At 47.4% G+C, this 27,513-nt stretch overlaps 2 protein-coding genes across 2 annotated transcripts in view; one reads left to right on the top strand and one right to left on the bottom strand.

The window, feature by feature from the left end:
* The first annotated feature begins 661 nt into the window (after positions 1 to 661).
* MSS51 (MSS51 mitochondrial translational activator) lies at positions 662 to 24,646 on the top strand. Its single transcript, XM_079952599.1, is given in 8 exon segments — positions 662 to 922; positions 9,642 to 9,864; positions 10,635 to 10,790; positions 11,320 to 11,444; positions 12,257 to 12,444; positions 12,447 to 12,825; positions 19,823 to 19,916; positions 21,562 to 24,646. Coding segments are annotated over 7 exon segments (1,356 nt in total). The 5' UTR covers positions 662 to 922; positions 9,642 to 9,679; the 3' UTR covers positions 21,791 to 24,646.
* Positions 23,677 to 27,513, bottom strand: part of LOC307202562 (cytoplasmic phosphatidylinositol transfer protein 1-like) — a 50,745-nt gene continuing 46,908 nt past the window's right edge. The window contains exon 10 of the mRNA XM_079952676.1: positions 23,677 to 27,513. Coding sequence (XP_079808802.1) covers positions 27,260 to 27,513 — 254 coding nt within the window. The 3' untranslated portion in view covers positions 23,677 to 27,259.

Genomic DNA, 27,513 nt, shown 5'->3' with positions numbered 1-27,513 from the left:
GGGACTCTCAAGAGTCTCCTCCAGCACCATATGGATGCTTTCGAAAAGACAGGACCAGACACACTCTTTAGGTTAAAATGTTGTTGTTACCTCCCCTGCTCTTAACTTTATCTGGGTGTGTACGGAGCATATCTTTAAAGCGCCACCACCTCAAGAATCCTGGGAACTATAGTTTGCCCTCACAGAGCTGCAATCCCCAGTAACAAACTACAGTCCCTGGGATTCTTTGGGGGAAGCTGGGTGCTTTAAATGTTTGGTATGGATTTGACATATGGTGTGGAAAGGACCAAGTCTGACTGAGCAAGCAGGCATGCTGCTGCTGAACAAGGCTGTTTGCAGAGAGAAAGAGTGATAGAGGGCTCTGGCATCAGTTCCTACCACTGATCTTCACTGACCACCTGTCAGGGATTATTCAGCTGTGATACCTTCATTGCAGGGGGTTGGATTAGATGACCCTTGGGATCCCTTTCAACTCTTCAGTTCTATGATTCTGTGTCCATAGAGCATTACAGCCTTCGCCTTTCTCACATTAACCCCAACAAGGCAAGTGTATATGATTTCTCCCTTTTTACACATGGGAGAAGCCACAACTGTGAAAAGTAGTTTGGTGGTGGTAGTTGGAGTGTGGGCCTCTTGTAGTGTCCTCTATTTTCCTGTTGGGGGCAGCTGGCTCATTACGATCCTGATGCTGTACAAACTTTTGAGCAATTGAGAAAGCTCGGTTCAACCCCCCCCTCCCCATCCCTCCTGTCCATTTGGAAGTTCTCCTCCTTCCTAGTCAAGATCTGGAACTGCTGGCAGGATATTCTTAGACTGAGATTTTCTTCCTGGCATTTCTGCACTTGGAGGCTGAGAGCAATACTGGAGAATTCAAGGGATATTTGCAGCAGAGGAAGAATCCAGCTGCAGAGACGTCTAGCAGGTAAATTTCCCTTTCTGCGCATTGATCTTTAAATATAGCCTATTAGGGAACACCTTGACTTCCTCTGTTATCTCAGAACTTGCTCTCACAACCTTTTTACCTCCTTGCACATTGTTGCTGCCCTGAGTCCTTCTGCCTTCAACCCAATGGCAGACCCCAATCAGCTTTTCACAATCTCTATGCCCTGTGCTCCTCCAACAATTTCAATTTAACAGGAATAATCCCTGTTATCTCTCTCTCTGGGGTGGGGAATTGCTACTCCTATTTTGCCTTTTGAATATATTTCAAAAATGCCCTTTAAGGTTTTTATTTGTATACACTCACACACATGTCCCTGCATGTAGGTTCAGCCTAGGGATGGTGTCGCTCGCTCACTCTCTCTTAAAAAAAAATATTTTTATTAATTATGAACACGTAAATACAGCAAATATACATAAATAAAACTAAAAAGAAAAATAGAGAATATAAAAAGAAAAAAGAAACAGAACAAAGAATAAAAAATAGATAACAAATTTCAAAAAATAAAATATAAATATAAATACTTTCATATCAACTTCTACATAGGGAGTTCAAGCTTTTTTTAAACAGCTTCGGCTTAGCTCCTTATTTCATATCTCTTGACTTCTTGCTATCGATGAATGTACTTGTAAATCAATTTTTTTCCAGATTACTGTATTCAAATGGTAAATCTTGGAGAGACAGTCTGACTGTCACTGACACTCACTGAGGGATGGTGTGTCTCTTAACTGTAGCAGTGGCAGACCTTGGGGTCTCAATTTTCAGCGGCACCCTGTGCGACGCCAACATTCAGTGCCCCCTTCAGTGCCTCTCGCCTTCCACTCTACGGCGCCCCCTGTTGCACGCCCAAGGCTCCATGCTCAGTGCAACTGAACCGATTGCGCCCCCCTAAATCCGCCTCTGACTGTAATGCAGATGGATCTGAACGCACACACAAAAAACCACAATTGTTCGAGTAATTGTTCTTCTAGTATTGGAATTAACCTACATTAAAGATATTTTTGCAGCCCTAGTAACTATAAGTAATTTTTGTTAGCTACCGTTATTTTTGTTTTGTCCAACAGAACTTTATTCCTGCTTCTCTATCCAAGGGCATATAAATGTAACATCCAGAAAAGGAGTTGCAGCAAGTTTTTTTATTGCGTACGGAGCCAAGCTTCCTCTTGCTAGTGCAAAATAAATGGCAAGGCATGCCTGCCAGCTAACTAGATACTTGTGCAGTTGTCAGTCTTACCCCTTTTCTCCACCTGCCCTTTTAAATTTATTATGTTCATTCACTGAAGTATTCATTTGATGCATCACAAATCAGTGTGCTGGATGGATGGGTATTTTTTCTCAGCATAAGGCAGCTGCATTTCTAATCTTATTGTATAGGAAAGCCCATATATTAATTGTTCCTGTCTCCATCATTCTGTATTTGGGCACCTCCAGACTGTCTGTGTTTTGTGGGAGGGGCTCAAGGACACAATGGGAAATCTAGCTTTGTGCAAATAGAGTGAAGTAAAGGACTCTGTCACCTGAGCACAACAAATCCTCTTTAAAAAAGAAATGGACTTCCTCCAATTTGAAAAGTGATGGGGAAATGCATTGAAATGTGTGGGAAGAGTAAATGACTGGCAGGAAGACGTAAACAACCCCAACAGACAGGTGCTCTATTGCAACAGATCCACTTCTTGTTTAAAAAGGAGAAAGAGGACATTTTGCAGTTAGAAAAGGAATGGGGAAATGCACTGAAAAGGGTGAGACGAACGTGTGATTACTGGGAAGACTCGTAAACTACCCCACAAGAAAATCAGGATGAATGCAGGAACAGGATGGATGCTCACTGTCGCATGACCACTACACAAACAAATCAAAACAAATGTTCATTAAAGACTAGATATAATCCAAGCTTTTGTTTACATAAACTTTATGCAAACAAATCAGGATGAATGCTTAATAAATAGGTCATCTGGAGGAGCCCTTCTCTGCTCACAGCTTTTAGCTGTATATCTTGATTTGACTTCAGTAGCCATGTGTTTAAATTTGAAAAGGACAGCCTTTCTCTTTGAAGGGTCGTCAGAGGAGAGTCTGGAGCTGTCCAGGCCAGGTCCAGTTTAAAGAGGCTGATCCACAACATACAGCATATTCAACACATATCTAAAGCGCATGACATTCCCCCAAAGAATACTGGGAACTGTGATTCCTATACACACAGAACTACAATTTCCAGCACCTATAGCATACTAAAGTTCCCAGTATTTGGGGGTGGTGGGGGTCAAGTGCTTTAAATGTGTGTTGAATATGCTTTAAATGTATAGTGTGAATCTTCTCATAAGAGGAGGGCGGGCTTAAAGTTGCCCATCAACAGATCTCACCTGGATAGCAGGCAAACAACTCACCTGGTCACAGTTTCTTCCACTAGGCTGAGATGAATTGCATTTCTTTTTCAATTATAAAAATTCTTTCTGAATTTGCATCTATACCTCTCAGTCAGAGTGTACAACTATTCTGCAGATCCATGCTTATTTTACCCTCCTCTCCTTTTTTGCATGATGCCTAAATGTTTGGCAAATGACTGCTGGATTCCCCCTCCTGCAAAACACTGGGCTTACTGTATAAGGTGAGCTGGGGAGACCTCCTAGCTCCCTGTGCAGCTCTCAATTAATGGGGTGCCTTTTGCATTTGTTCACCCCCTGTCCTGCCCCTCCCAGCTCTGTTCGCCAGCCAGTTGGCCAGCTCCAGGGAAGGCACGGGACTGGAATAGCATTGCTATCTCATCCTTGTTGGCAGAGCCTGCTTTTTTGTCATCTTGGTCTCTGACATTTGAATGTGTCTTCCCCCATCCCCTGTCTCTGGCTCCAGCTACCCTTAACTTATCTCCTTCATTCCCCCGCCAAATAAAGTATTCTGCAAGGGCACCTCTTGGGTATGTGCAAATTTAGAGCGGGGTTTCCTCAAACTTGGTTCCCCAGCTGTTGTTGGACTACAACTCCCATCATCCACGACCGCTGGTCCTGCTAGCTAGGGATGATGGGAGCTGTAGTCCCAAAAGCAACCGAAGTTTGGGAAATCCTGGTTTAGAAGAAAAGGCAAGAGGGGACGTGATCAAATTTTATAAAGCTATGCATGGTGTGGATGAAGTGGACAGAGAAAGGTCTTTCCTCCCTCTCTCATAACACTAGAACTCGTGGACATCCAATGAAGCTGAATGTTGGAAGATTCAGGAGAGAAAAAAGAAAGTACTCCTTCAGGCAGTGCATGGCTAAACTGTGGAACTCCCTGCCACAGGAGGCAGTGATGGCCACCAACCTGGTTGGCTTTAGAAAAGGATTGGGCATACCCATGGAGGATAAGGCTATCAGTGGCTACTAGTCATGATGGCAGTGCTCTGTCTCCATGGTTGGAGGCTGTAATGCTTCTGAATACCAGTTGCTGGAAACCCCAGAAGGTGAGGGGGCTCTTGTGCTAGGGTCCCGCTTGTCAGTTTACCAGAGGCATCTTGGTGGCCAGTATTAGAAGAAGAAAAAGAGTTTGGATGATATCCCGCTTTATCATTACCCTGAGGAGTCTCAAACTGGCTAACATTCTCCTTTCCCTTCCTCCGCCACAACAAACACTCTGTGAGGTGAGTGAGGCTGAGAGACTTCAGAGAAGTGTGACTAGCCCAAGGTCACCCAGCAGCTGCATGTGGAGGAGCGGAGACGAGAACCTGGTTCACCAGATTACGAGTCTACTGCTCTTAACCACTACACCACACTGGCTCGATGAGCACGATGCTGAGCTAGATGGGCCACTGGCCTGATCCAACAGGCTATTCTTATGTTCTTAAAGAACCCTGAGGATTGTAGCTCTGTGATGGGTAAGCTGAAGGTTTCTCTGAGCGAAGCCATGTATTTAAACATGCTCTGAATTTATGGGGTGTGTGCAGCCTTAAGCTATCCAGCTGAAACAGAATGTAGAGCCGGGAAAGGAAATCGTCTTCCTTCCTTTGTAAAGCCAAAACACGGCGGTGTAGAAGATAATAAACGGACGGTGATGACAGGAGCTCTATCCAAGGGTATCAGAGAAAATCCCTTGCTCAATTAAAGAGCCAGAGGAATTTCAAGAGGTGTGTTATGAGCTGAAACCTGGCCTGTAGCATTGGCTCCAAGTTGTGCCTCTATGTGCCTCTCTCTTTGAGAGATTGTTGTTTTCTGTCAACTGAGAGAGAGGGGGATGATGGCTGTCTAACGAGAATGCAGGGGACTGTCAGGGTAGCAGCGCCAAACCAGCTGCCTGGAATTAAATGATCCTGTTTATCATGAGCGCAAGTGAAGTTCCCCCAATTAAAGCCACTTAGACCTGGCAGAGGGACAGGCAGTCAAACTCAATCCAGGGGCTCAGCTACGCAGAGCATTTTTATAAGCCCACATTTCAGGCCATAGCTGCCTGCAAGAGAGATCGTGGGCAGGTCCGCATCACACATTTAGAGCATGTTCCACACACATTTAAAGCATGCAGCTTTCTCACAAGGAATCCCGGGAAATAGTTTCACCTGCACAGAGCTACAGTTCCCAGCGCCCTTTGCAAACTACAGTACCCAGGGTTCCTGAAGGGGTGGAATGAAGTGCTTTAAGTATATGGTGTGAATCTGTCTAATATCTGTCTATTTTATTAAAATTTATATATCGCATGAATGTTAAAATAAAAAATCAAAACGGGTAAGAAAGAGAATAAAACAATGAAATTATCAGTAAAAGCAGTTCCAAACAACTATTTGCAACATTCAAAGAATAACTAAAATAAGCTAAAAACAAGCTTAAAACACCTGTCAACATTCTACCTGCCTGGGTAGGCTTGCCTGAACAAAAATGTTTTTAGCATGTGCTGCAAAGAGTTCAGTGAAGGTGCCTGCCTGATGTCAATAGACTGGGAGTTACAAGGTGTGGGAGCTGCCACAGTAAAAGATAAATTTATTACAAATGCAGAACAGGTATTATCTTACACCTGTAACAGGGCCAGTTCTGTCAATTGAAGTGGTCAACTGGGCACATAGGTAAAAGGTAAAGGTAAAGGACCCCTGGACTGTTAAGTCCAGTCAAAGGCGACTATGGGGTTGCGGCGCTCATTTGCTTTCAGGCCAAGGGAGCTGGCGTTTGTCCACAGACAGCTTTCCAGTTCATGTGGCCAGCATGACTAAATCACTTCTGGTGCAACGGAACACCGTGATGGAAATTAGAGCACAAGGAAATGCTGTTTACCTTCCCGCCGGAGCAGTACCTATTTATCTACTTGCACTGGCATGCTTTCGAACTGCTAGGTTGGCAGGAGCTGGGGCAGAGCAATGGGAGCTCACTCTGTCACTGGGATTTGAACCACCGACCTTCTAATCGGCAAGCCCAAGAGGCTCAGTGTTTTAGACCACAGCGCCACCCACACATATGGGGTAGCCAACTGGCACCAAGTTGTTTAGGCCTTTATATGCTAATAGTAACACCTTGGGCAATAACTGACTCAGAATATCTGGCTGCACACACTATTACTATTTAAAAAAATAAATAAATCTGCGATAAATAGAATATCCGAGCCAAAATGAACGGGGTGGGGGTTGTTCTCCCTGAAATTTCAGCATTGCAGCTTCTCCAAAATTTCAGCTTTGCAGCTCCTCCAATTTTTGCACATTCTTAGCTGTCTCCCTTGGGGGTTACCCACACCCCGCCTGAACTCTGGCAACAACAATCACACAAAAAACATGTTACAGGGCTCGACCTCAACTCCGCCAGCTACCGCTGCCTCTGAGCTCCTTGTAAGCAGGCTGACAAACCATCGGATGAAAGGCACAGTATCAAGTGAATATCAGTTGTGGTGTCACTGGATGCTGGTTTTTCTGGCTGGGGGCCAGGCAAATGCCTTGCTCTCAATCTGATCCTGCCCACCCTCCAGTGGGTATCATATAATGATGGGATGATTTACTGGAGCAGGTGTGAGGCTGAAAAGAAGAGGCAGGCCTGTTAGCCGGTGGAGAATGTATTCGCAGCTAACCTCAGGGAGACTCATCCGCTTGCTTCATGAACATACCATGCCAGGTCAGAGGAAGAAAAAAAGAAAGGGGAATCATAGAACTGCAGAGTTGGCAGGGAACCCCAAAGGTCATCTAGTGCAACCCTCTGCAATGCTGGAAAAAATGATAGCCGCATCAAAATCGCAGGTCCCTGGCCCCACCAGATATCTATTCATATAGAGCATTTGTAGCCCATTCCTCGGTCAGAAGGTCTGGCTTACATGCAGTCACTGAAAACAGGGCAGTCCCTGCCCACAGGCTTGCAATCTAAACAGCATGACACACAAGGAGAAAGGGAAGAGGAGAAAAAGCAAACTCAGGTGCCAATTCTTAAATAGTCGTTCTTACGATGGTCTCCTGGCATTGAAACAGCTCAGGGGCAGGAGGCGCCTGGTGGAGCTGGTCTTTTAGCAAAGCCACTCATCTCTCCCACTGAGGCAGCCTGCTGGAATCGGCAGGCAATGTGTGAAGGCCAAGGGACTGCTAGGGGAGGAGGAACAGATTACAGTGGTACCTCGGATTACATACGCTTCAGGTTACATACGCTTCAAGTTACAGACTCTGCTAACACAGAAATAGTAGCTTGGGTTAAGAACTTTGCTTCAGGATGAGAACAGAAATCATGCTCCGGCGGCGCAGCAGCAGCAGGAGGCCCCATTAGCTAAAGTGGTGCTTCAGGTTAAGAACAGTTTCAGGTTAAGTACGGACCTCCGGAATGAATTAAGTACTTAACCCGAGGTACCACTGTATATGTTTCCTCTGAGGCTTTCAGTCATTTAATGAAGAGGCATGCGCAGCCAACACAAGCAGGCTTTAACCCCAGCTCGATTGCTGGCCAGTACAGGTTAGATCCTGCTGGGAAAAGAGGTGCCTCCGGGTGGGGGGGGGGAGCAGGTCCCTCAGCCTCAAAGAAACTGCTTTTTTTTGCAGGCATTGGCTGTGTTACAGGGAACCAGGCAGAGGGCCTTCTCAGTAGTGGACTCTGGAATGAATTAAGTACTTAACCCGAGGTACCACTGTACTTCTCCTCTTGCACATGTAGTGATGCCTATAAAAATGCAGGCTTCTTTCTTGGGAGGGGAGAAAGGAGTGCTTTCCCAGTCCTATGATCAGTGTTTCTTTCATGTGATGTCATAATGATGTCATCTGATTGACAGAGTGGGCGACCCCGGCCACCTGTCACGTTTGGGCCATGTGGCTCGTCCTGATAAGGATGGTCTGGCCCATGGAGCCAAACCCTTTCCACACCCCTGACCTGATCTGAGTTGCAGAGCTACACTCCTTTCCCAGGAGGCAAAGGAGCTAGAGAGTCCCAAATGAGCCAATGGACAGAGATAACTTTGCCATCTCATTTTGCTATGTGGGGTTTCTCTTGCGCTTGATCCGGAAGCTGCAGTTAGTGCAGAATGCTGCAGTCAGATTGCTGATAGGAGTGAGACTGTCAGCGTATAACACCTCTGCTCGTTGACCTGTACTGGTTGCTGATTTCCTACTGGGCTAGGTACAAGATGTTACTATTAGTATATAAAGCCCTTAACTTGGGACCAACTTACCTGTGAGATTGCCTTACCCCATGTATGCCCAATTTGCTGAACTGGCACTATTACAGGTGCCACATAATACTCAGCCCACATTTGTAAGAAACTGATCTTTCAGTGCAGCAGTACACAAACTTTGGAACTCCCTGCAGGCACCTTCACTTCAGTCTTTTCAGCACCTGCTAAAAATATTTTTGTTTAAGTAGGGCTATCCAGACATGCAGAATGTTTTAACCTGGGTTGCTTTTATTTCAGCTTATTGTTGATTTCAATTACTTTTGAATGTTTTACATAGTCCTTTTAAACTGTTTCTTAACTGATACTTTTGTTGTTTCATTCTTTTCTCAAAGCGCTTTCTAGTTATCGTTGCAATCAAGCATTATATAAATTTTGCAAAATAAAAATAAAATAAATTCCGTCCCACACCCCAGAACGTGGGACGCGGGTGATGCTGTGGGTTAAACCACAGAGCCTAGGACTTGCCAATCAGAAGGTTGGCAGTTCGAATCCCTGCGACGGGGTGAGCTCCCGTTGTTCAGTCCCAGCTCCTGCCAACCTAGCAGTTCGAAAGCACGTCAAAGTGCAAGTAGATAAATAGGTACCGCTCTGGCGGGAAGGTAAACGACATTTCCATGCGCTGCTCTGGTTCGCCAGAAGCGGCTTAGTCATACTGGCCACATGCCAAGCTGTATGCCGGCTCCCTCGGCCAATAAAGCGAGATGAGCGCCGCAACCCCAGAGTTGGCCATGACTGGACCTAATGGTCAGGGGTCCCTTTACCTTTACCACCCCAGAACAGACAGGTGGGATGTAAAGGAAGGATAGGGTAATAGGAAAGGGAGCTCAAGCAGCTGAGACACAAAGCCTGTTGACCCATTTTGATGAAACATGTGGTACAGTCCTCCTGTTTTCCTGTGTCTCTCACCACCATAGCACACTTTGCCCCTTGACTGAGGCATCTCAGCCTTTTGCATTGTTGGACCTGGCTGCTTGTTGGCTCTGGCGCCACCTACTGTTGGGCTCCCTGCCTTGCATCCTACCGTTCCCAACCGGCTCCAGGCACCACTGCCCTGCTGTAGCTTCTTCCTGGAAGATGACCCATAAATACAGAAATAGGTATAAATAAAAACCTTCCTTTACAGATTGATTCAGATTCTGGATCCTCCAACAACCCCCAAAGATGGCTCACAGGAACAAAGCTGGGGCTTCCAAAGCCAGCCGCGCCAAAAAGACTCCCAAGGAGACGCCAGTTGTTACAGGACCCAATATGGACTCTCTGGGTTTCCTGGCTATGGACAACAACGTCCCAGGTTTGTCGCAGGTCATCCTTCAAAAACTCAACATGAAGAGCTACGATGACTACAGGTGAGGTTTGTTGGTAAACGTAGGTGGGGGTGATATTTCAGAGGATGCTGAAAATCCTGGTTTTGGGTGTGTGTGTGTGTGTGTGTGTGTGTTGATAGCTTCACAGAAGTTGTTAGGATCCAGGCTTGCAAGTGAGAATCTGCACTCTGGGAACCAGGAGATGTTCATTCCAAGACTGGGAGCTGAAATATGACCCTTAGTAAGATAGGGGGGGGGGATATCTCTTTAGCCTCATACACGCCAACTGATCCTGCTCATCATGGGCCATGCTGATTTCCTGATCCCTAATAAATCACTATCCACATTTATTTTGGCCTTTTGAGAATGCCTTGTTAAACATTTTGCTTTTGTTAAGAGTGAGATACAAGCTTTCTTGTTTTTCAGGTTTCTGCTTCCTCTGCAGAGTCTCTAGCCCAGTCTTCCCAGGCTGGTGCCAGCCAGATGTTTTGGACCACAAAACCACAGTCCACAGTCACAAGCAGCATGTTCCACAATGCACAACTGAACCCCTAATCCTAAAAAAAGACAGAAAGAATAAAAAAATACAGTACATCCCCATTTACCTAACATTCTGGCAGCTGAATGAACAGTTTTGGTATGGTGTTGCTACAAGTTTTGTTTTTGAGAACAAACTTAGTTAAAGAAAGAAAGAAGCCTTGCTGGTATTTATTTGTATATTTAGAGCATTTGTTCACTGCTAGGTGCCCAGAATAAGCTCACCTACAACTGATTAAAACAAGAGGATCCCTGTTTGTGCTGTTTCTTCACAGGTCTGCAGTGGAAGGCAGAAAACTGTGCACAGATTTTGGCATCCGGTCCTATTTTGAGATGTTCCAGAAAATGGAGGACACTTTCAAGTTTTGTGTTGAGTGCAAGAAGCTTCCGGAGTCAATGCCTGATCCTAAAAGCCTGCGGCGCTGCAAAAGGTTAAAAAATAATAATAGAACTGTTAATCAATGAAAGAAATCCTAGATCAGGAGAGCCTTTGGCACTCTGGATATTTCTGAACTGCAACTCCCACTATCGCTTGCTGTTGACCATTCTTGCTGGGGCTGGTGGGAGTTGTAGTTCAACAACATATGGAGGGCCAGATGACATTTTTAAGCATAATACATCAAGCAAATAAATGTGCAGATGACCAAACCAGGAAACTATGGCTGCCTGCTTTGGAACAAACCAGTATATCAAGCTACAAATTGTTTTAGGATCCAAAGCAGGCAACCATTGTTTCCCAGCCAGATAAATCAGGAAACTATCGCTAAGGAGATGCTTCCTGGCTTCACTGTGGTTCCTGCAAAGGGGAGGAGCAAAGCGGCTACGAGCAAAGCCTCGTTCATATCCCAAGTCGAGATATGATCGTCCAGATATAGGCAGTGAATAAAGATCACTTCTTGCTATGGATATTGAAGCCAGTGGGGTCTGGTAGGCTGAACCTTTTGGCAATCTTCCTTCCAGGTGCCAGAATGTCTATTACTGTGGCTCAGAATGCCAGCGAGCCAACTGGCCCACACACAAAAAGGTCTGCAAGAAGCTGAAACTGGTGGCTCTCGACCGACTAGTGGAATGGCTTGTTTTCACAGGTAAGCCTGCTATGGGCATGAGATTCAGTGCTGGTGTATTTTTTTCCCCTCTGCCCTCTCTCAGTTGCTCTGTTAGTGTATCTTCACTGGCAGAATGGCTCTACAGAGTGTTCAGTCATGGCCGCGGCCATTCTGATGTGCCACCTGCATTGCCGGGCTTCCACCGAATCCTTTGCTGGCCAATCTTCAGAATCAGGTTATGCTCTTTAAAGGTAAAGGTAAAGGTACCTCTGCCCGTACGGGCCAGTCGTGTCCGACTCTAGGGTTGTGCACCCATCTCACTTAAGAGGCCGGGGGCCAGCGCTGTCCGGAGACACTTCCAGGTCACGTGGCCAGCGTGACGAAGCTGCTCTGGTGAGCCGGCACCAGTGCAGCACACGGAAACGCCGTTTACCTTCCCGCTATAAAGCGGTACCTATTTATCTACTTGCACTTAAGGGTGCTTTCGAACTGCTAGGTGGGCAGGAGCTGGGACTGAAAGACAGGAGCTCACCCCGCCGTGGGGATTCGAACCGCCGACCATGCGATCGGCAAGCCCTAGGCACTGAGGTTTTACCCACAGCGCCACCCGCGTCCCATGTCCCATGTTATGCTCTTTATTCATTCATTAATCACAGTTTCCAATTCAAGAAAAACAACTCCACCTGACAATAAACTATGAAAAAATACAACGTGTATTACAGCAGGCAGACTTAAAGGTTGGGCAAGGGCGCCTTAAAAAAGCACAAACCAATGAATCCCAAGGCCCACTAGTAACCCAAAGGTCTACTAGTCAATCTGAAACTTTTCTTCCACTGTGATTCTTCCGACAGGTGACATCCCTTTCCCCACAAGCCCCTGGACAAAGCGAATCCTGGACGTGAGAGGCTGGGAGGACTACTTCTCAATGCAGGATGGTCTAGAGGAGAAGCTCGGCAATATCATGACGGGGCGTTACATGAACATCCTCTGGGCCAATGCTGGGAAGCCAAAGCCGGAGGAGGCAGAGCTCCTGGAGTCTAGTCTGTCAAGCGGGTGATGACGGACTTTGTGTCCAGGCCAGCCACCATTGGCTTGGGGCTGTGCCTGTTCCACCTCGACCCCTACGCCAAGCCTATCACGGTGCACGTGGTTGGAGCTTCCCACGTAGAGACTCTGAATGCCCGGGTGACAGACTACGATGAGCTCTCCCACATGTTTCCAAAGCACCAGGGCATTGAGGTGGTGATGGTGGGTGTTGACGTGGTAGATGGGCCCATCATGAGGCCGCCGTTGGTGGCTTTCGGGCCCCGGGAACGAGTCTACCTCAGCAGCTACAAGGGCCTTTATCACGACTTCTGGGAATCACAGGTGGAGACCCAGCAGGCTGCTCGGCCTGACATCGTGGTTGGCTTCCACCCAGGTATGTCATTCCATTATCCCTTCCCTGTAGCTCAGTGGTAGAGCTTCTGTTTGCATGCAGAAGGTTCCAGGTTCAATCCCAGTCATCTTTGGATAGGAATCCTGGGAACAGTAATGAAATATATTCAGAGTCAAGAGTGGATTTCATGCTCTTTATTCAGCTCATAGTGGTGAGGAGGAATGAATGTTTCCCCAAAGTATCTGCTTTATATACATTATTTAAACAATGGGCTGCATGTGATTGGCTAATTCCGGAATTTTCCTGTAGGCCAATCAGGTTGTGGATTCACTTCTATCTGGAGCTGGATTGGGTGGTTCCTGCAATCAGACTGCTGCATTCTGAATCCTATTGTTCTAGGACCAATCAGACTGCTGCATTTTGGATCCTATTCAACTCAGTACATAACAAGTAACTTGCTAAGGATGCTGGGAATTTAACTTTGCGAGGGGTAAACTCCAGCTCCCAGAATTCTTTGCAGTGGGAGGGAGCCTGCTTTAAATGTATGGTGTGTTGGAGCCCTTCCCATTACAAATGGTGCATGAAGCCTTTAGCTACCCTCTTTAGCTGGTCTTTTGCGTTTGTGGACCCAGCAGAGAGAAAGGGAGAGAGAAGGAGTTTCAGAAATCCTTGTTTATGCTAATGCACTCTTAGGATCATCCCTAAATCTGTCTGTGAGCTACTGGAAATGGAATGCAGTAAATGGCAACAGAGAGATCCAAGTATTTTATCTGTAGGTGAACAATGCCAGCAAACCAACAGCCTTAAGAGCAGTTGTCCATCTCCACCCTAATGGGAATAAGAACCTACCCCCACTTGCATTTTTTGATCTGTTTGCTAGCTTGGTTTGGAACGCAGGGAACTTTACATTAGGATCAGCTGATTGCCTTTGAAGCCCAGTGCTGTCAGCAGCAAGGGTAGGAAACTTCTGGCCAGCAGGGCAAATTAAGCCCAACACAGATCCCATGGGCTGTTTCCGCCAAACTGTTTCCACCAGCCCTATACCTGGTGTCACATTTTGCTGCTTTCGTAAAATTGCTCTAAATTTATTGATGTTATTCTTAGGGGTGGAAGGATCTGCCCCCTTTGGTTCTCTGGGTTTCTCATTTTTCGAATCTCAAATTCAGCCTCTATAGCTCTTTAACACAGCTCTCCCTCTGGGAGTTCTCACCGTCAGTGACTCTCTGAGGTCTCCAGCAGAGAAGACTTCCCCCCCCCCCTCACCAGCTGCCATCGGATCTTTTTAACTGTCTGTACTAGTGATTGAACCTGAGACCATCTGCTTGCAAAGCAGGTGCTCTGTCACCAAGCTACTCTCCCTTCCCAATTTGGAAGGGGGGGTGGGTAATCTTTTTCGAGCAGTGGGGCCATTATGGAAGTGCCCTTAAGAAACCAAACATACTGCTTCCTCTGCACCATAGAGCTCAGGGTGTGGGGTGGAAGACTACCTAGTCCCACAAATAGAGGCTGGTGGCCATCAACTAGAGTTGCCATACGTACAGAATATTCCAGACATACAGTGGTACCTCAGGTTACATACACTTCAGGTTACAGACTCTGCTAACCCAGAAATGGTACCTCGGGTTAAGAACTTTGCTTCAGGATGAAAACGGAAATCGTGCTCCAGCGGCAGCAGGAGGCCCCATTAGCTAAAGTGGTGCTTCAAGTTAAGAACAGTTTCAGGTTAAGAACGGACCTCCAGAACGAATTAAGTGCTTAACCCAAGGTACCACTGTATCCGGAATACTGCTGTCTCTAGCAGTGTCTGGGCGAAAATTGGTAAAATGTCCAAGAAAATCCAGGGACGCAGGTGGCGCTGTGGAGGGACGCAGGTGGCGCTGTGGGTTAAAGCCTCAGCGCCTAGGACTTGCCGATCGAAAGGTCGGCGGTTCGAATCCCTGCGGCGGGGTGCGCTCCCGCTGCTCGGTCCCAGCGCCTGCCAACCTAGCAGTTCGAAAGCACCTCTGGGTGCAAGTAGATAAATAGGGACCGCTTACCAGCGGGAAGGTAAACGGCATTTCCGTGTGCGGCTCTGGCTCGCCAGAGCAGCAATGTCACGCTGGCCACGTGACCCAGAAGTGTCTCCGGACAGCGCTGGCCCCTGGCCTCTTGAGTGAGATGGGCGCACAACCCCAGAGTCTGTCAAGATTGGCCCGTATGGGCAGGGGTACCTTTACCTTTACCTTTACCAAGAAAATCCAGATGCATGGCAGCCCATGTCGGCAGTGCCGTTTTCCATAGAAAATGCTCAAAAACAGCAATTTTTTTGCCCCCCAAAACTCAACAACATCCGTGTCTGGAATTCACATAATCATAGAATTGGAAGGGACCCCGAGGATCATCTAGTCCAAGCATAGGCAAACTCGGCCCTCCAGATGTTTTGGGACTACAACTCCCATGATCCCTAGCTAACATGATCAGTGGTCAGGGATCATGGGAGTTGTAGTCCCAAAACATCTGGAGGGCCAAGTTTGCCTATGCCTGATCTAGTCCAACTCCCTGCAATGCAGGAATCTCAGGAAAGGCATCTATGACCGATGGCCATCTGACCTCTGCTTAAAACCCTCCAAGGAAGGAGAGTCCACCACCTCCCAAGGGAGACCATCCCACTGTCAAACAGCTCTTACTTTCAGAAAGTTTTTTTCCTGATGTTTAGTCAGAATCTCCTTTCTTGTGCCTTGAAGCCATTGGTTTGAGTCTTACCCTCCAGAGCAGGAGAAAACAAGCTTATTCTGTCTTCCATGTGACAGCCCTTGAGATATCTGAAGATGGCTATCTTCAAATATTCCTAAGGCTGTACTTTGCTTTAAACTGTTTTCATGCTGTATAAATTGGTTGTGTGACCTGCCCTGGGGACTGTGGGCGGAAGGCAAGTAATAAATCAAATCATTACAGTGGTACCTCGGGTTACAGCCTCTTCAGGTTACAGACTCCACTAACCCAGAAATAGTACCTTGTTAAGAACTTTGCTTCAGGATGAGAACAGAAATTGTGCAGTGGCGGCGCAGCGGCAGCATGAGGCCCCATTAGCTAAAGTGGTGCTTCAGGTTAAGAAGAGTTTCAGGTTAAGAACGGACCACCATAACGAATTAAGTACTTAACCCGAGGTACCTCTGTATTATGAATATTTATAATAAAAATAGCTGAGCATCCTGGTCTCACTGTAGCCAACCCAGTGCCCCCATGCAAGCAGGGCCCCTCCACACTTGCCATTCCCAGCAACTGGAGTTCATTGGCACACTGCCTCTGACAGCCTCCGACTTTCTGACAAAGTGTCAGGATCCTCCACATTTTCATTTGTCTGTTTGTGATTTCTTCTGTTTGTCCTGGGTTCTCTACCCACAGGTCCAAGAGATTGTTTTTTTGTACCGCCACTTTCCCTGGGGGAAACCCACTGCTCACTACTGAATCATCAGTCGGGATTTCTGCAGATTGGTGTTTGTTCCGATTCAGCAATAAGCACTGGGTTTTCCCAGGGAAAGCTGAATAAAATCTGCAGAGAATGTCCTCTAAGCAATCTTTTCCCACCAGGCCATCATGCTAAGGGCCTCTTGTGCCAGCACACAGGTCACGATTCTCACTGCCTCTCACCCTAACCTACCTCACAGGGTTGTTGTGCGGATGACATGAAGAAGGGGAAATCCGGGTATGCCACCTTGAGCTCCTTGGAGAAAAAAGGTGGGATATAAATCCAATAAATAATAATGATACTACCAATAAATAATTGCGCAAACCTAGATTATACACTTGAATCCCTCCTGCAGGTGGGATCCCACTCACCCGATCCCACTCACCCGAGATCCCACTCACCCGAGGGATCCTCTGGATGCCAGATGTCGCAGAAGCACACCTTGCAGATCACAACTTGCCTAGCAAGCACCAGATTCTGCCCAGCTGTCTCATAAGCTATCCCACTTCCAGACAGCTGCTTGCTGCTGACAGTGTGTTTCACTGCTGGGATTAGACTGAGCACTAAAGAGCTGAGCTGAGGGACCCTGACGGGGGCTGATCAGCTTGTTAGCATACCTATCACTATTGAGCTGGTTAAGTGCGGAGCAGCTGTGGTGGGGGGCATTAAGTGCTCAGCCTCACACACAGCTTGGGTGTTCCTTGCACACATTACATAACGTACCGGAAGCCGTCATGGTGCGTTGTAATGTGGGGGCAATCGGTACGTGACAAAATGGCCACAAGGGTTTCCCAAACTGCATCCTGCTCAGTTTCTCCAGGGAAGGAAAAACTAGGTTCTATGAGCATGCCTCAGCCCATAATAATAATAATAATAATAATAATAATAATTCATTATTTGTACCCCGCCCATCTGGCTGGGTTTCCCCAGCCACTCTGGGCACCTTCCAACAAAGATTAAAAATACATTAAAATGTCACACATTAAAAACTTCCCTGAACAGGGCTACCTTCAGATGTCTTCTAAATGTCAGGTAGTTGTTTATCTCTTTGACATCTTGATGGGAGCGTGTTCCACAGGGCAGGCGCCACTGCTGAGAAGGCGCTCTGCCTGGTTCACTATAGCTTTGCTTCTCGCAATGAGGGAACTGCCAGAAGGCCCTCGGCACTGGACTTCAGTGTCCAGGCAGAACGATGGGGGTGGAGATGCTCCTTCAGATATACTGGGCCGAGGCCATTTAGGGCTTTAAAGGTCAACACCAACACTTTGAATTGTGCTTGGAAACGTACTGGGAGCCAATGTAGGTCTTTCAAGACTGGTGTTATGTGGTCTTGGTGGCCGGTCCCAGTCACCAGTCTAGCTGCCGCATTCTGGATTAGTTGTAGCTTCCTCTGCAAGGGCAGATCTGAGATGGAGGAGGAAGAAGAAGTAGGCAGGTGTTGCCTCTCCCTGGACTGGTGGTAAGCAAGAAGGCAGGCAGGGGAGGGCTGGCTGAGGACATACTGAGGTTGGTGGGGCAGTGCCCCATTCACCTAATGGACCCACCTTCACCAGTGCCCCTCCATGTACAACAGCTGACCAGACTAGCTGTTGAATCTTACATCAACATCCTCCACTGAACCCAGGAGCAGAAGACAAGCTCTGTCCACTCACCACCACCCCTCAGTATCTGTCACCTAAGGCAGCTGCTTCATCTTGCCTCACGGCTGGGCTGGCTTGGATTGATAGATGACACATCACAGAATAGTAGAGGATATCTGGGGACAATGCTGCAAAGCAGGCTTCTTTTTCTACCAGGATGGGATAAAAGAGAAAGAGACATTTTATGAAATTTTATCGGGGAGCGGGGAATGACTTCTGAGAAATTTGGGGTCAGTTCTATACTTAATCTTTTTTTATATATGGAAAGATGATGATGATGATATTTAGCCCAAAACAAAAAGGCCTCCCAGAATGGCTTAGAAATGTGACATAGGGGGGTCCCCACCCTCAGGCTTGCAAGCTAAAAGATATAGCACAAAAGGAAAAAAACTGGAAGGGAGGCGGAAAACTGTCCTTTGGGATTTCAAGCCACATATGACGTATCCATCACAATGTTGGGCATTTCCATAACATTACCTGCCCCGTCCTGGAATGCAATCTGAAACTTTTTGCAAAGGATTTTGCAGTGTGTCTTGTCTCAGTGATGGCCCTGCACGGCACTGCAAGGGTGCTTCTTACTCAGGAGCAAGGCCATGTTCCACTGGTGTGCTCTACCACATTCCGTAGGTATTAAGTTATTAGTACCAGGATAGTCAAATGCCCTTGTGAATATGCAAGGCTCCCTTGGCACATCATTCCAAGCTTGCAGAAATGTCAGAGGGCTTTGCAAACTGGGAATTAATCTTCCCTCCGTCCCCCACTCTGCCATCCCCAATCTGATCTGATCTTGGCAGTGTCACGCCCCCACCATGGTTCCCAGCTATGACGTGCGAGAGAGTTTGGCATCCTTGTTCTGACAGCTGCACAAACAGCCAGACCCTCACTATTCCCTCTCTCGACCTGCTGGGGATGTTTCCAGCCTCCATCCTCTTTCTGCCAAAGGTGTGATGTACAAGTGGAATCAGCACTTGCTTCACATATCGGCCTTGCAAGGTATAAGCACGCTAAGTTGGCACTCTTCACCAGCAAAAGGTGCAGAGAATGTCCTCTGAGCAATCTTTTGCCGTCATGACATCATGCTAAGGGCATCTGTACGGCATCCAGGGAAAGTCGGCCTCAGTTCTTGCCCTGCAGCTTTGTCTGGTGTCCAGTCTCTTCAAATAGCACATGAGGTTATTAAAGCACTGAATTGCTTCACGCTGCAAGTGGTCACGTGGGGATGTGTTTGTGTGTTGTATCTTGCAGGGGAGTGTTCAGACGTGCAACCAAAATGATCAAGGGGATGGAGGGGCACTCCTATGAGGAAAGGTGGTATGGTAGCATTTTGGACTTCTAGGTTTGGAGATAAAGCAAGAAAGAGGGGATTTGATAAAAGTGTATTAAAATCATGCATGTCATGGAGAAAGTGAAACACTAGAACTCACGGACATCCAATGAAGCTGAATGTTGGAAGTTTCAGGACAGATAATAGAAAGCCCTTATTCAGGCAATGCAGTTAATTTATTCCCACAAGGGGTAGTGATGGTCACCAAGCTGGATGGCTTTAAGAGAGGATTGGACAATGGTTATCAATGCCTACTAGGCATAATAGCTATGCAGTCAGAGGCAATGATGCTTCTGAACACCAGTTGCTGGAAGCCACAGGAGGGGAGAGTGTGCTTGTGCTCAGGCCCTGCTTTTAGACTTCCCACCGGTTGGCCACTGTGGACACAGGATGCTGGAGGAGATAGGCCCCTGGCCTGATCCAGCAGGCTCTTACTATGTTCTTATGCATGATGGCACATAGAAATGGCACCAGGGTCAGGGAGACGGCTAGGCTGAAACCCTTCTGACATGTTCTCTTGTGTGTTTCACCACATTGCAAAGGGCAGTTCTGCGAGATAAAACCTTTCAAAAATGCAACCTGGGCACTGCATACAAATTAGCCATTTCCAGTCTTCTCCATTCCTAGGTTTCCATGCCTGCCATGACCTAATGGAGAGTTGGCTTCCCACCTTGCTGCTCCTTCGAGACTACGAGATCCCCTCGCTCTTCACAGTGTACAGGTAAGCAGGCAGGTTCTCCTCTACTTCCTCTCCCACACCTGTTCTCCATTGCTGGTGCCAAGGGCCAAACGAGATGATAAGTAAGCGGAGGTTGGATGGCCATCTGTCATTGATGCTTTAGCTGAGATTCCTGCATTGCAGAGGGTTGGACTAGATGATCCTTTGGGTCCCTTCCAAATCTTAAAAATTCTATGATTCTATCTGGTACTGGGGGCAAAAGTGGGCAGATGTAACTGTTACCTTCCCAAAGCAGGCTGTGTTCACAGGGACATAGGAGCTGCCGCATGTTGGCTCAGACTATTGGCCTCTCTAGCTCCATATTGTTTACACTGACTGGCAGTGGCTCTTCAGGGGTTCAGGCAGGAATCATTCCCAGCCCTACCTGGAGATGCCTGGGACTGAACCTGGGCAAGGCTGATGTGCTAACCACAATATCACAGGCATTCCACTCTTCTATTCTCCTTCCAGAACATTTTGGCATTTGCCGCTCATTTGGATGTCCAACCTGCATTAGGAATGTGCAGGTGAGGCTGCATAGCATTCAAACAGACTAGGAAGAGGGAGGCATAGGAGGAATAGCTAGGGGGCTGTTGCAGCTGCCTCCCAACATCTACCGCCTGAGGCATTTGCCCCATTTTGTCCAATAGTGGCGATGGCCCTGAAGTCATTGAGTTATAAGAAGCTACACAGAAACTGGGAACTGGAGCCTTCTCTTTTCAGTTTCCTAGGACTGTCACCAAACCCAGTGTGGTCCTATTAGGGCAGAATGCCCAGGAAGACAAATCAATATTGGCATTCTGTCGACTTTTGAAGGTGTACCTGTTTGCACACATATTCCTTTGATCTCTTCCCAAGCCTCCTGTTTCAATTGCTGTATTATTGCCTGTTTTAATTATGTAAGTGTGTATGCATAATTTATCTTTATTCAATTTTCAACATAATGAGATACATACTTACATTAAAACAAGGTGGGGGGAAGGAAGATTCATAAATACATACCTAAAAGGAAGGAATGAGAAAAATTCACGGACGTGGACAATCCATTGTTTTGATGGGATTGTGTATTTTAATCATGGATGTTTATATTTTAATATTTCTGTTGGGTTTTATGTATTAGAAGCCTAAAATTACCTTCATTAATTTTATTATGACATTTATACCCCATCTTTCCTCCAAGGAACTCAAGGTTGCATACATAATTCTATTTCTACCCTCAAAACCACCCTGTTGAGGTAGGCTAGGTTGAAAGGCAGTGACCAACCAAGTAGGAATTTGAACCCTGAACCCCAGGTCCTAGTCTAACACTCTAATCACTACTCTATGCCATTTCTATTCAGTGGATGCTAATGAAGTCCAGGCAAGGTTGTGTTAAAGCATGCGTTATTTCACTCTTTCCAGTACATTTTTCTGTTGCTTTCATTGCAAAAAGTCTGATCTTTTGAGGAAGTGTGTTTGTTGTGCGAACCCTCCCCATCCTTTAAAAGAGCACAACTATCATGGGCAGATACATGATTGAGTTCCACCCCAAAATAGTGACTATCTGGATGCACTTGAAAAACCATTCAGGGTCTAAAATGACCTTAGCCAGTGCTAACTGAAAATGAGCTAGCCGCACTAACCAAGGCCCCTTCCTTCTTTCCCCCAGTGAACAGGAAATGAAGAATTCGCTCAAGATCTTGATGGAGCTAGAGACCCAGATCACAGGCTGTGGGGCCAACCCCTTTGCCTCCCTCAAACCAGAACAGGCCTACTCAAACCCCAATAAGCCTCCTGTCTACTGCAACTCCCACTACATGATGTTCCGGGGGCTGTCTGCTCCTGCAGATGAGCTGGACATAGGAGAGCTGGATGGGGGCGAAGAGGAGCGAGATTAGATGGGGAAGCTTAGAGCAAGCGACGACCTAACTCCAGGCAGCAGAGGCTTCTTCGTTTCCCTACATCTGTTCAGCTACTTGCTTGGAGCGGACAGAGATGTCAGGAATGCAAGTGGCTGTTTTGTGTGCATGCTCATTCTCAAAGCTGGCCCCGTCCTTGCAGCTGAAGGGCAGATTCCAAGGGTAGCAAATAGGGAAGGGCCGTAGCTCAGTGGGGAAGCACCTGCTCTGCATGCAGGAGGATTCAGTCCCCAGTGTAGGATTGGGGGATATCCCTGCCTGAAACCCCAGAGAGCTGCTCTGAGGCCGTGGATGTTGGCTCTCCCGAACTGGAAACACCCATCAAACCCAGAAACCATGAAGCTACTAGCCATGATGTCTGTGCTCTGCCTCCAAGGTTGGATGCAGTAATGCATCTTGAGTACCAGTTGCTGGAAACCGCAGGAGAGAGTGCTCTTGTGCTTGGGTTTTATTTGTGGGTTTCCCTCCAGGCATCTGGCTGGACCAGATGAGCCTTTGGCCTGATCTACCAGGCTCTACCCATGGACTCCATGGTTGGAGGCTGAAGAGCTTTGGGATACCAGTTGCTGGAAACTGAAGGAAGAAAGTGTGCTGTGCTCAGATCCTGCCTCCTGGCTTCCGCCCCACAGGCATCTGGGGGTGGGGCACTGTGAGACCAGGATGCTGGACTAGATGGGACATTGGTCTGATCCAGCAGGCTCTTCTTAAGTTCTTAAGCATGGCCAATGTCCTGTGGACTTGCTGTTTTTCAAAAGCCAAGCCACGGACTCCCTTCTTTTGAAAATGTTGGTATCTTTGTGGTAGTTTTTGTTATGTGAATGGTGCTACGACACCCTCCAACATGTCCCAGCACAAAACCAGACCGTGCTCCCAAGTGAGTCACATGACCTGTGCAAGGATATGGCATACATTTTTGGGTGCAGCAGTCTCAAGCGTTTTGGGGCACTGCGCTTGTTTGCGAGAGCATGGCCCTCCCAAAACAGGATGTCCTGAAAAATTGACAGGTATGTGCTACGGACCCCCTGGGTAGGTTATGCAAACCAACAATTGGAAGCCACTGGTTTAGACCATACTGAGCAAGATGAACCAATGGCCAGCCATGTATCAGTTGAACTGACAGCTAGTCCCATCCCATAAGAAGTTGACACACACATGGGATCATGTCACTGGTATCTCCAGCTCAGCAGCTCTCCAGGGTTTCAGGTAGGAGCTTTTACCAACCCTTTCTGGAAGTGCCCAACTTCTGCATGCCAAGCAGGTGCACCAACTGAGCCATGGCATATATAGCCACATTTTTGTCTAGCAGAAATAAATAGATGGGAGAGTACTGTTTGTGGACATGGAGGGTGGGGAGAGGACCCCAGGATGCACTCCCCACAAAAAAACCCCCTGATGTCGTGCTGCCTTTTACTAAAAATAAACCTGAACACTATTCAAATTTCCCATCAAGTATTCCTGCCTTCTTACTTACAGCCAGCCCAGGTGGTGGAAGCCCTGGCTGTCAGCTTCTTCATCCTCTTTAGGCTCATTGTTAACCCTGGTAAAACTCGGCAGAGAGGAGGCAGAATGGGGATGAAACTAGATTTAGTTGGTCTGCCTGTCAATGGCTCTGGTGCCACCTACTGTTGGCCTCCTGCCACCACTGATTTTATACAACACTCCTTTAGTGCAAGTCCAGAGTTTTACAAATGATGCCTGGAAATGTTTCCCAAACAGTGTGGGCAGACAACCAAAGCTGTATGAAAGCTCAAGAGAGCCAGAACAAGAGCAGTAAGGACCCAGGACTGTAATAAATAAAATACAAATCAGGTATGATTGCCAACATCATGTTGACCCCTGCTGAGCCAGTTGCACAAGCACAAGGATGGTTTTCCCATGAGAAACTGTTTTATCACTCATTTGTTTTTTAAAAAATAAAGCGTAACAGAATGGCTCCTACACAGATCACAAATTATCTACATAGGATTTTCCCATACACACCAATTTCCCCCCATTTCCAGGGCCCATGGGATGCAGGGAGCCTATACACTGGATGAGAACAGGTCCCAATCCATGTTTGCCACCCGGGTTCTCAAAAGGCCCAGAAACACAAGGGTGCTCCATACATTCTCAGACACTCCCCCCCCCCCAAATCTGGGTGAGAGATGGAGGATGGGGCTGCAGTCCTAGGTCCCCATATTTCAGCACACATAAAAAATGTAAGCATAGTTCATAGATGGCTAATTAAAATACATATTGCTGGATCATCTCTCCATGCCATCTACCGCCATCTATTCTTCCTGGGAGCTTGGATGGATCTTACGGGTCAGAATCCTACCCAAGCAACACTTCGAAACATGTTTGACCTTGATAGATAAATGTGCATCAAACACCAGTCCACGTTCCTCAACTGGCAACCCTGAACCACACGGCAAGCTTTCTGAGGATGTTCTTCTCGAGGTCTCAGTTTGGTCCCTCCAAAGCGCTTCTATCGAAAAGGGTGGGGATCCAGCAATTTCTGTGCATTCAGAGGCAAAATGTAGCAGCTGGGATGGCAGTCTGGGAATCAAAGGGACCAACCACAAAAGAAGCTAGGAGCCGATGCCTACACTCAAAAAGGGCAGCAGTTCCGTTCTGCGACAGAAAGCAGTGCAAATTCCAGTAAGGATGCTTGTACACTGAGGTTCGGAGAGCACATTAAGACTTGAGAGGCTGACATCTGAGGAATCTGTGGCACTGCCTTGAAGCCCCCTTCCAAACGGGCGCTGCACTTCTGGTTTTCTGCAAGGCAAAAAAGTTGGACGCTGGTGATGGGAGGAGAGTTGCCAGGCGATGGCCTCTGAGTGTCAGTTGCTGGGAGTCAAAAAGAGGGGAGACGGCTGTTGTGCTCAGGTCCTGTTTGCAGGCTTCCGAAATGTGTTTGGTTGGCCTCTGTGAGAACCAGAGGCAGGAACAGATGGGCCATGGGTGCTTCCTACACTCACATTAAATTTATGGGCAGGACCAGAGGCGAAAGGCAAGGCTCATTCCTTTTTGGACAGCCTTCCAAGAGCCACATGGGCAACCTTTCCTGGAGGATAAGGCTATTCATGGAGAATAAGACCATCAGTGGCTACTAGCCAAAATGGAGATGTCCTACTTGTGCTGTCAGAGGCTTCTCACAGCCACAACAAACACAGGATGCTGGACGAGATGGGCCTTTGGCCTGATCCTACAGGGCTCCATTTATGTGCATGCCCTGGCTGTGGCTGATGGACGCTGAGGGCACTGATGCTTCCCACCTCCCATGAGGAGGGGATTCTGCAGACATTTGCTGCAGTAGTGGGAATGGTCCCTGTTCCAAAGGCACAGAGGAAGAGGTCTGGGGGACACTGTGTGAGGGAGGCAGAAGGGCTGGAAAGGACTAGGATGCTAGCTCAGCATCACAAAGACCCAGAAGAATCTTACTAATTTAAGACACGTAGGGAAACTGGAAACTGCCTTAGGGGAAGTCAGACCATTGGTCCATCTCGCCCAGTATTGTCCACACTAAGTGGCAGCAGCTCTCCAGGGTTTCAGGAAGACTGTGCTCTCCCTCTGGGCGTTTGTCTCCCATTGATCCGTGCAGCTCAGTATTGTCTATGCTAATCTTTGACAACCTGGTACCCTCCAGATATTTTGGACTACAACTTTCATCAGCCAGCATTGCCATACCAGTTGCTGGAAACCCAGCTGCTTGATTCTGCTTGCAGATTTCTCACAGGCATCTTTCTGGCTGCTGTGAGAACAGGAAGCTGGACTAGATGGGCCACTCGCCTGGTCCAGCAGGCTCTCCTTATGTTCTTATGGGAACTGTAGTCCAAAACAACTGGAGGACCTTAGGATAGGGAAAGCAGGTCTACACTGACCGGCAGCAGTTCTCTTGGGTCTTAAGATGGGGGTCTTCCTAGCTCTACCTGGAGATGCTGGTGATTGAGCCTGTGCCCTTCTGCTCTTAATCCTTTATGCCAGTGTAAACAGATTTGATTAATTTTTTCTCCTTTTGCTAGCCGCAAGGCACTGGGTGAGAGCTCCAAAAGCAGCAATCCTGGCTACCTAGCAGTCCTGCTCAGTCCCAGCTTCAAAAAACATTACCAGGTATTGCCTATACAGTAATTTCAAGTTGCTCTCTGTAGCCACAGGGACTAGAAGCTTGTTTTACAGCAGCCCCCAGAATGGAGATCCTTAGCATGCACAATGCTGAGCCTTGCTATCAAATTCTGCATGAGGGTGGTGTGGAAAGTATTGGCAGGTTTGCTCTCCAGCCTAGCTGGATATTGGCACATTCTGAATAAACGGGGGGGGGGGGGGGACACAAATAACAGGAAATCCTATTCAGAAAAGGCCTGTCTGTGTTACAAAGAACACTGTTAATCAGTGTTAAGGCCCCTCCAGACATCCTTTATATTGTGCATTCACCAATATTTGTGCTCACAATGGTATCTGGGCAGTTATGTGCAATCCTGTTTGCACCTACTAAAGATTAAGGGCGGAAATCCTGCAACTTTTTATATACCACTAATGTTCCAGTATTTTTCAGAGGTGGTGGTGGTTCTTGCTTTGTTGCACTAGAGAACAAGAGCTGTCCGTCCAGGTGTCATAAAAGTGATAACCTTTGGAAAGCATCACAGAACAGCTAAAAAAGTAGAATGAAGTGTGGACACCCCAGGATAAATCCACCATGAATGCACTATGATTGTGTCAATGACACACTGCAGAAAACTTCCGCATAAAATAAACAAACCCTCAGTCTGGAGGGGTCCTTATTTCCCTAGTGATTCTTAAGACTCTAGTTGTCCAAGCACACAGACCTCAATGGCAGGGATTGAACCTGGGACCTTCTGCTTGCAAAGTAGATACTCTGCCCCTGAGCTATGACCCCTGCTACCATAGAAGTCCGCTTGCATGACTGCTGAGCTGGTGGGAGACAAGCAATCCAGGCCTGCCCACTCTGCTGAGTCCCAAAGGAACTCAAGATGGCGCAGTAAATTTCACTCAACATTTCTGCAAGGGAGGAGAAGCTCAGGATGTGTGTGTCTGGACCAGGGTTATTCTGCAATACAGGAATATCACAAGTGCCCCAGGTCAAACAAGGGAAAAGTCAGAGAATCCCTGCCACGTTTGGATGGACGCCAGCCAGAACAAGTCAGAAAGGTTTACTTTTCAAGAGAGCTGCTGAAATCCGGGGAAGGGAGTGGTGGGCCACAAGTCATAGGCCTTTCCTCAGTCCAGCAGGTGGGTGTTGCCCAATTCAGGACAAGGAGAAACTCAGAAAGGTCATTAAAAAAACAAACAAAAAAACAACCCACACATAAATAATTTCTTTTAAAAAACCAGATGAAAGCAAGGTACATGCCTTCCTGTGGAAATGAAGTGTGTGTGGGGCAAGTCTCTTTGACGAAGGAAGGGGTGGGGAATCAGGAGCCGGAGTAAGCCTTGTGGGGCCAGGCGTCACTCTGCGTTGGCACGCTCCCTCAGGACCGGCAGAGAGAGCATCTCTGGGGCAGATTTCTTCCGCGGTCTGTCCTTGGGCACACTGAGGAAGTCTGGCGCGTCGCCGCTGAGGGGAGTGGAAGGGGCGCTCTGGGTGTTGGGGGGCAGGCGCACTCCACTGAGGGTGAAGGTGGGCTCCGCCATGCCGACAATCTCGTTGGTCGCCTCCTGGGTTTCCTTCTCATACAGGCGCACCTCGTCCATAGTCATCC

Source organism: Podarcis cretensis, assembly GCF_951804945.1.
Source record: "Podarcis cretensis genome assembly, chromosome: 14".
In the NCBI taxonomy this organism is placed as follows: domain Eukaryota; kingdom Metazoa; phylum Chordata; class Lepidosauria; order Squamata; family Lacertidae; genus Podarcis; species Podarcis cretensis.
Note: the sequence above shows the minus strand (reverse complement) of the source record. Positions and strands in the feature narration are given on the sequence as shown.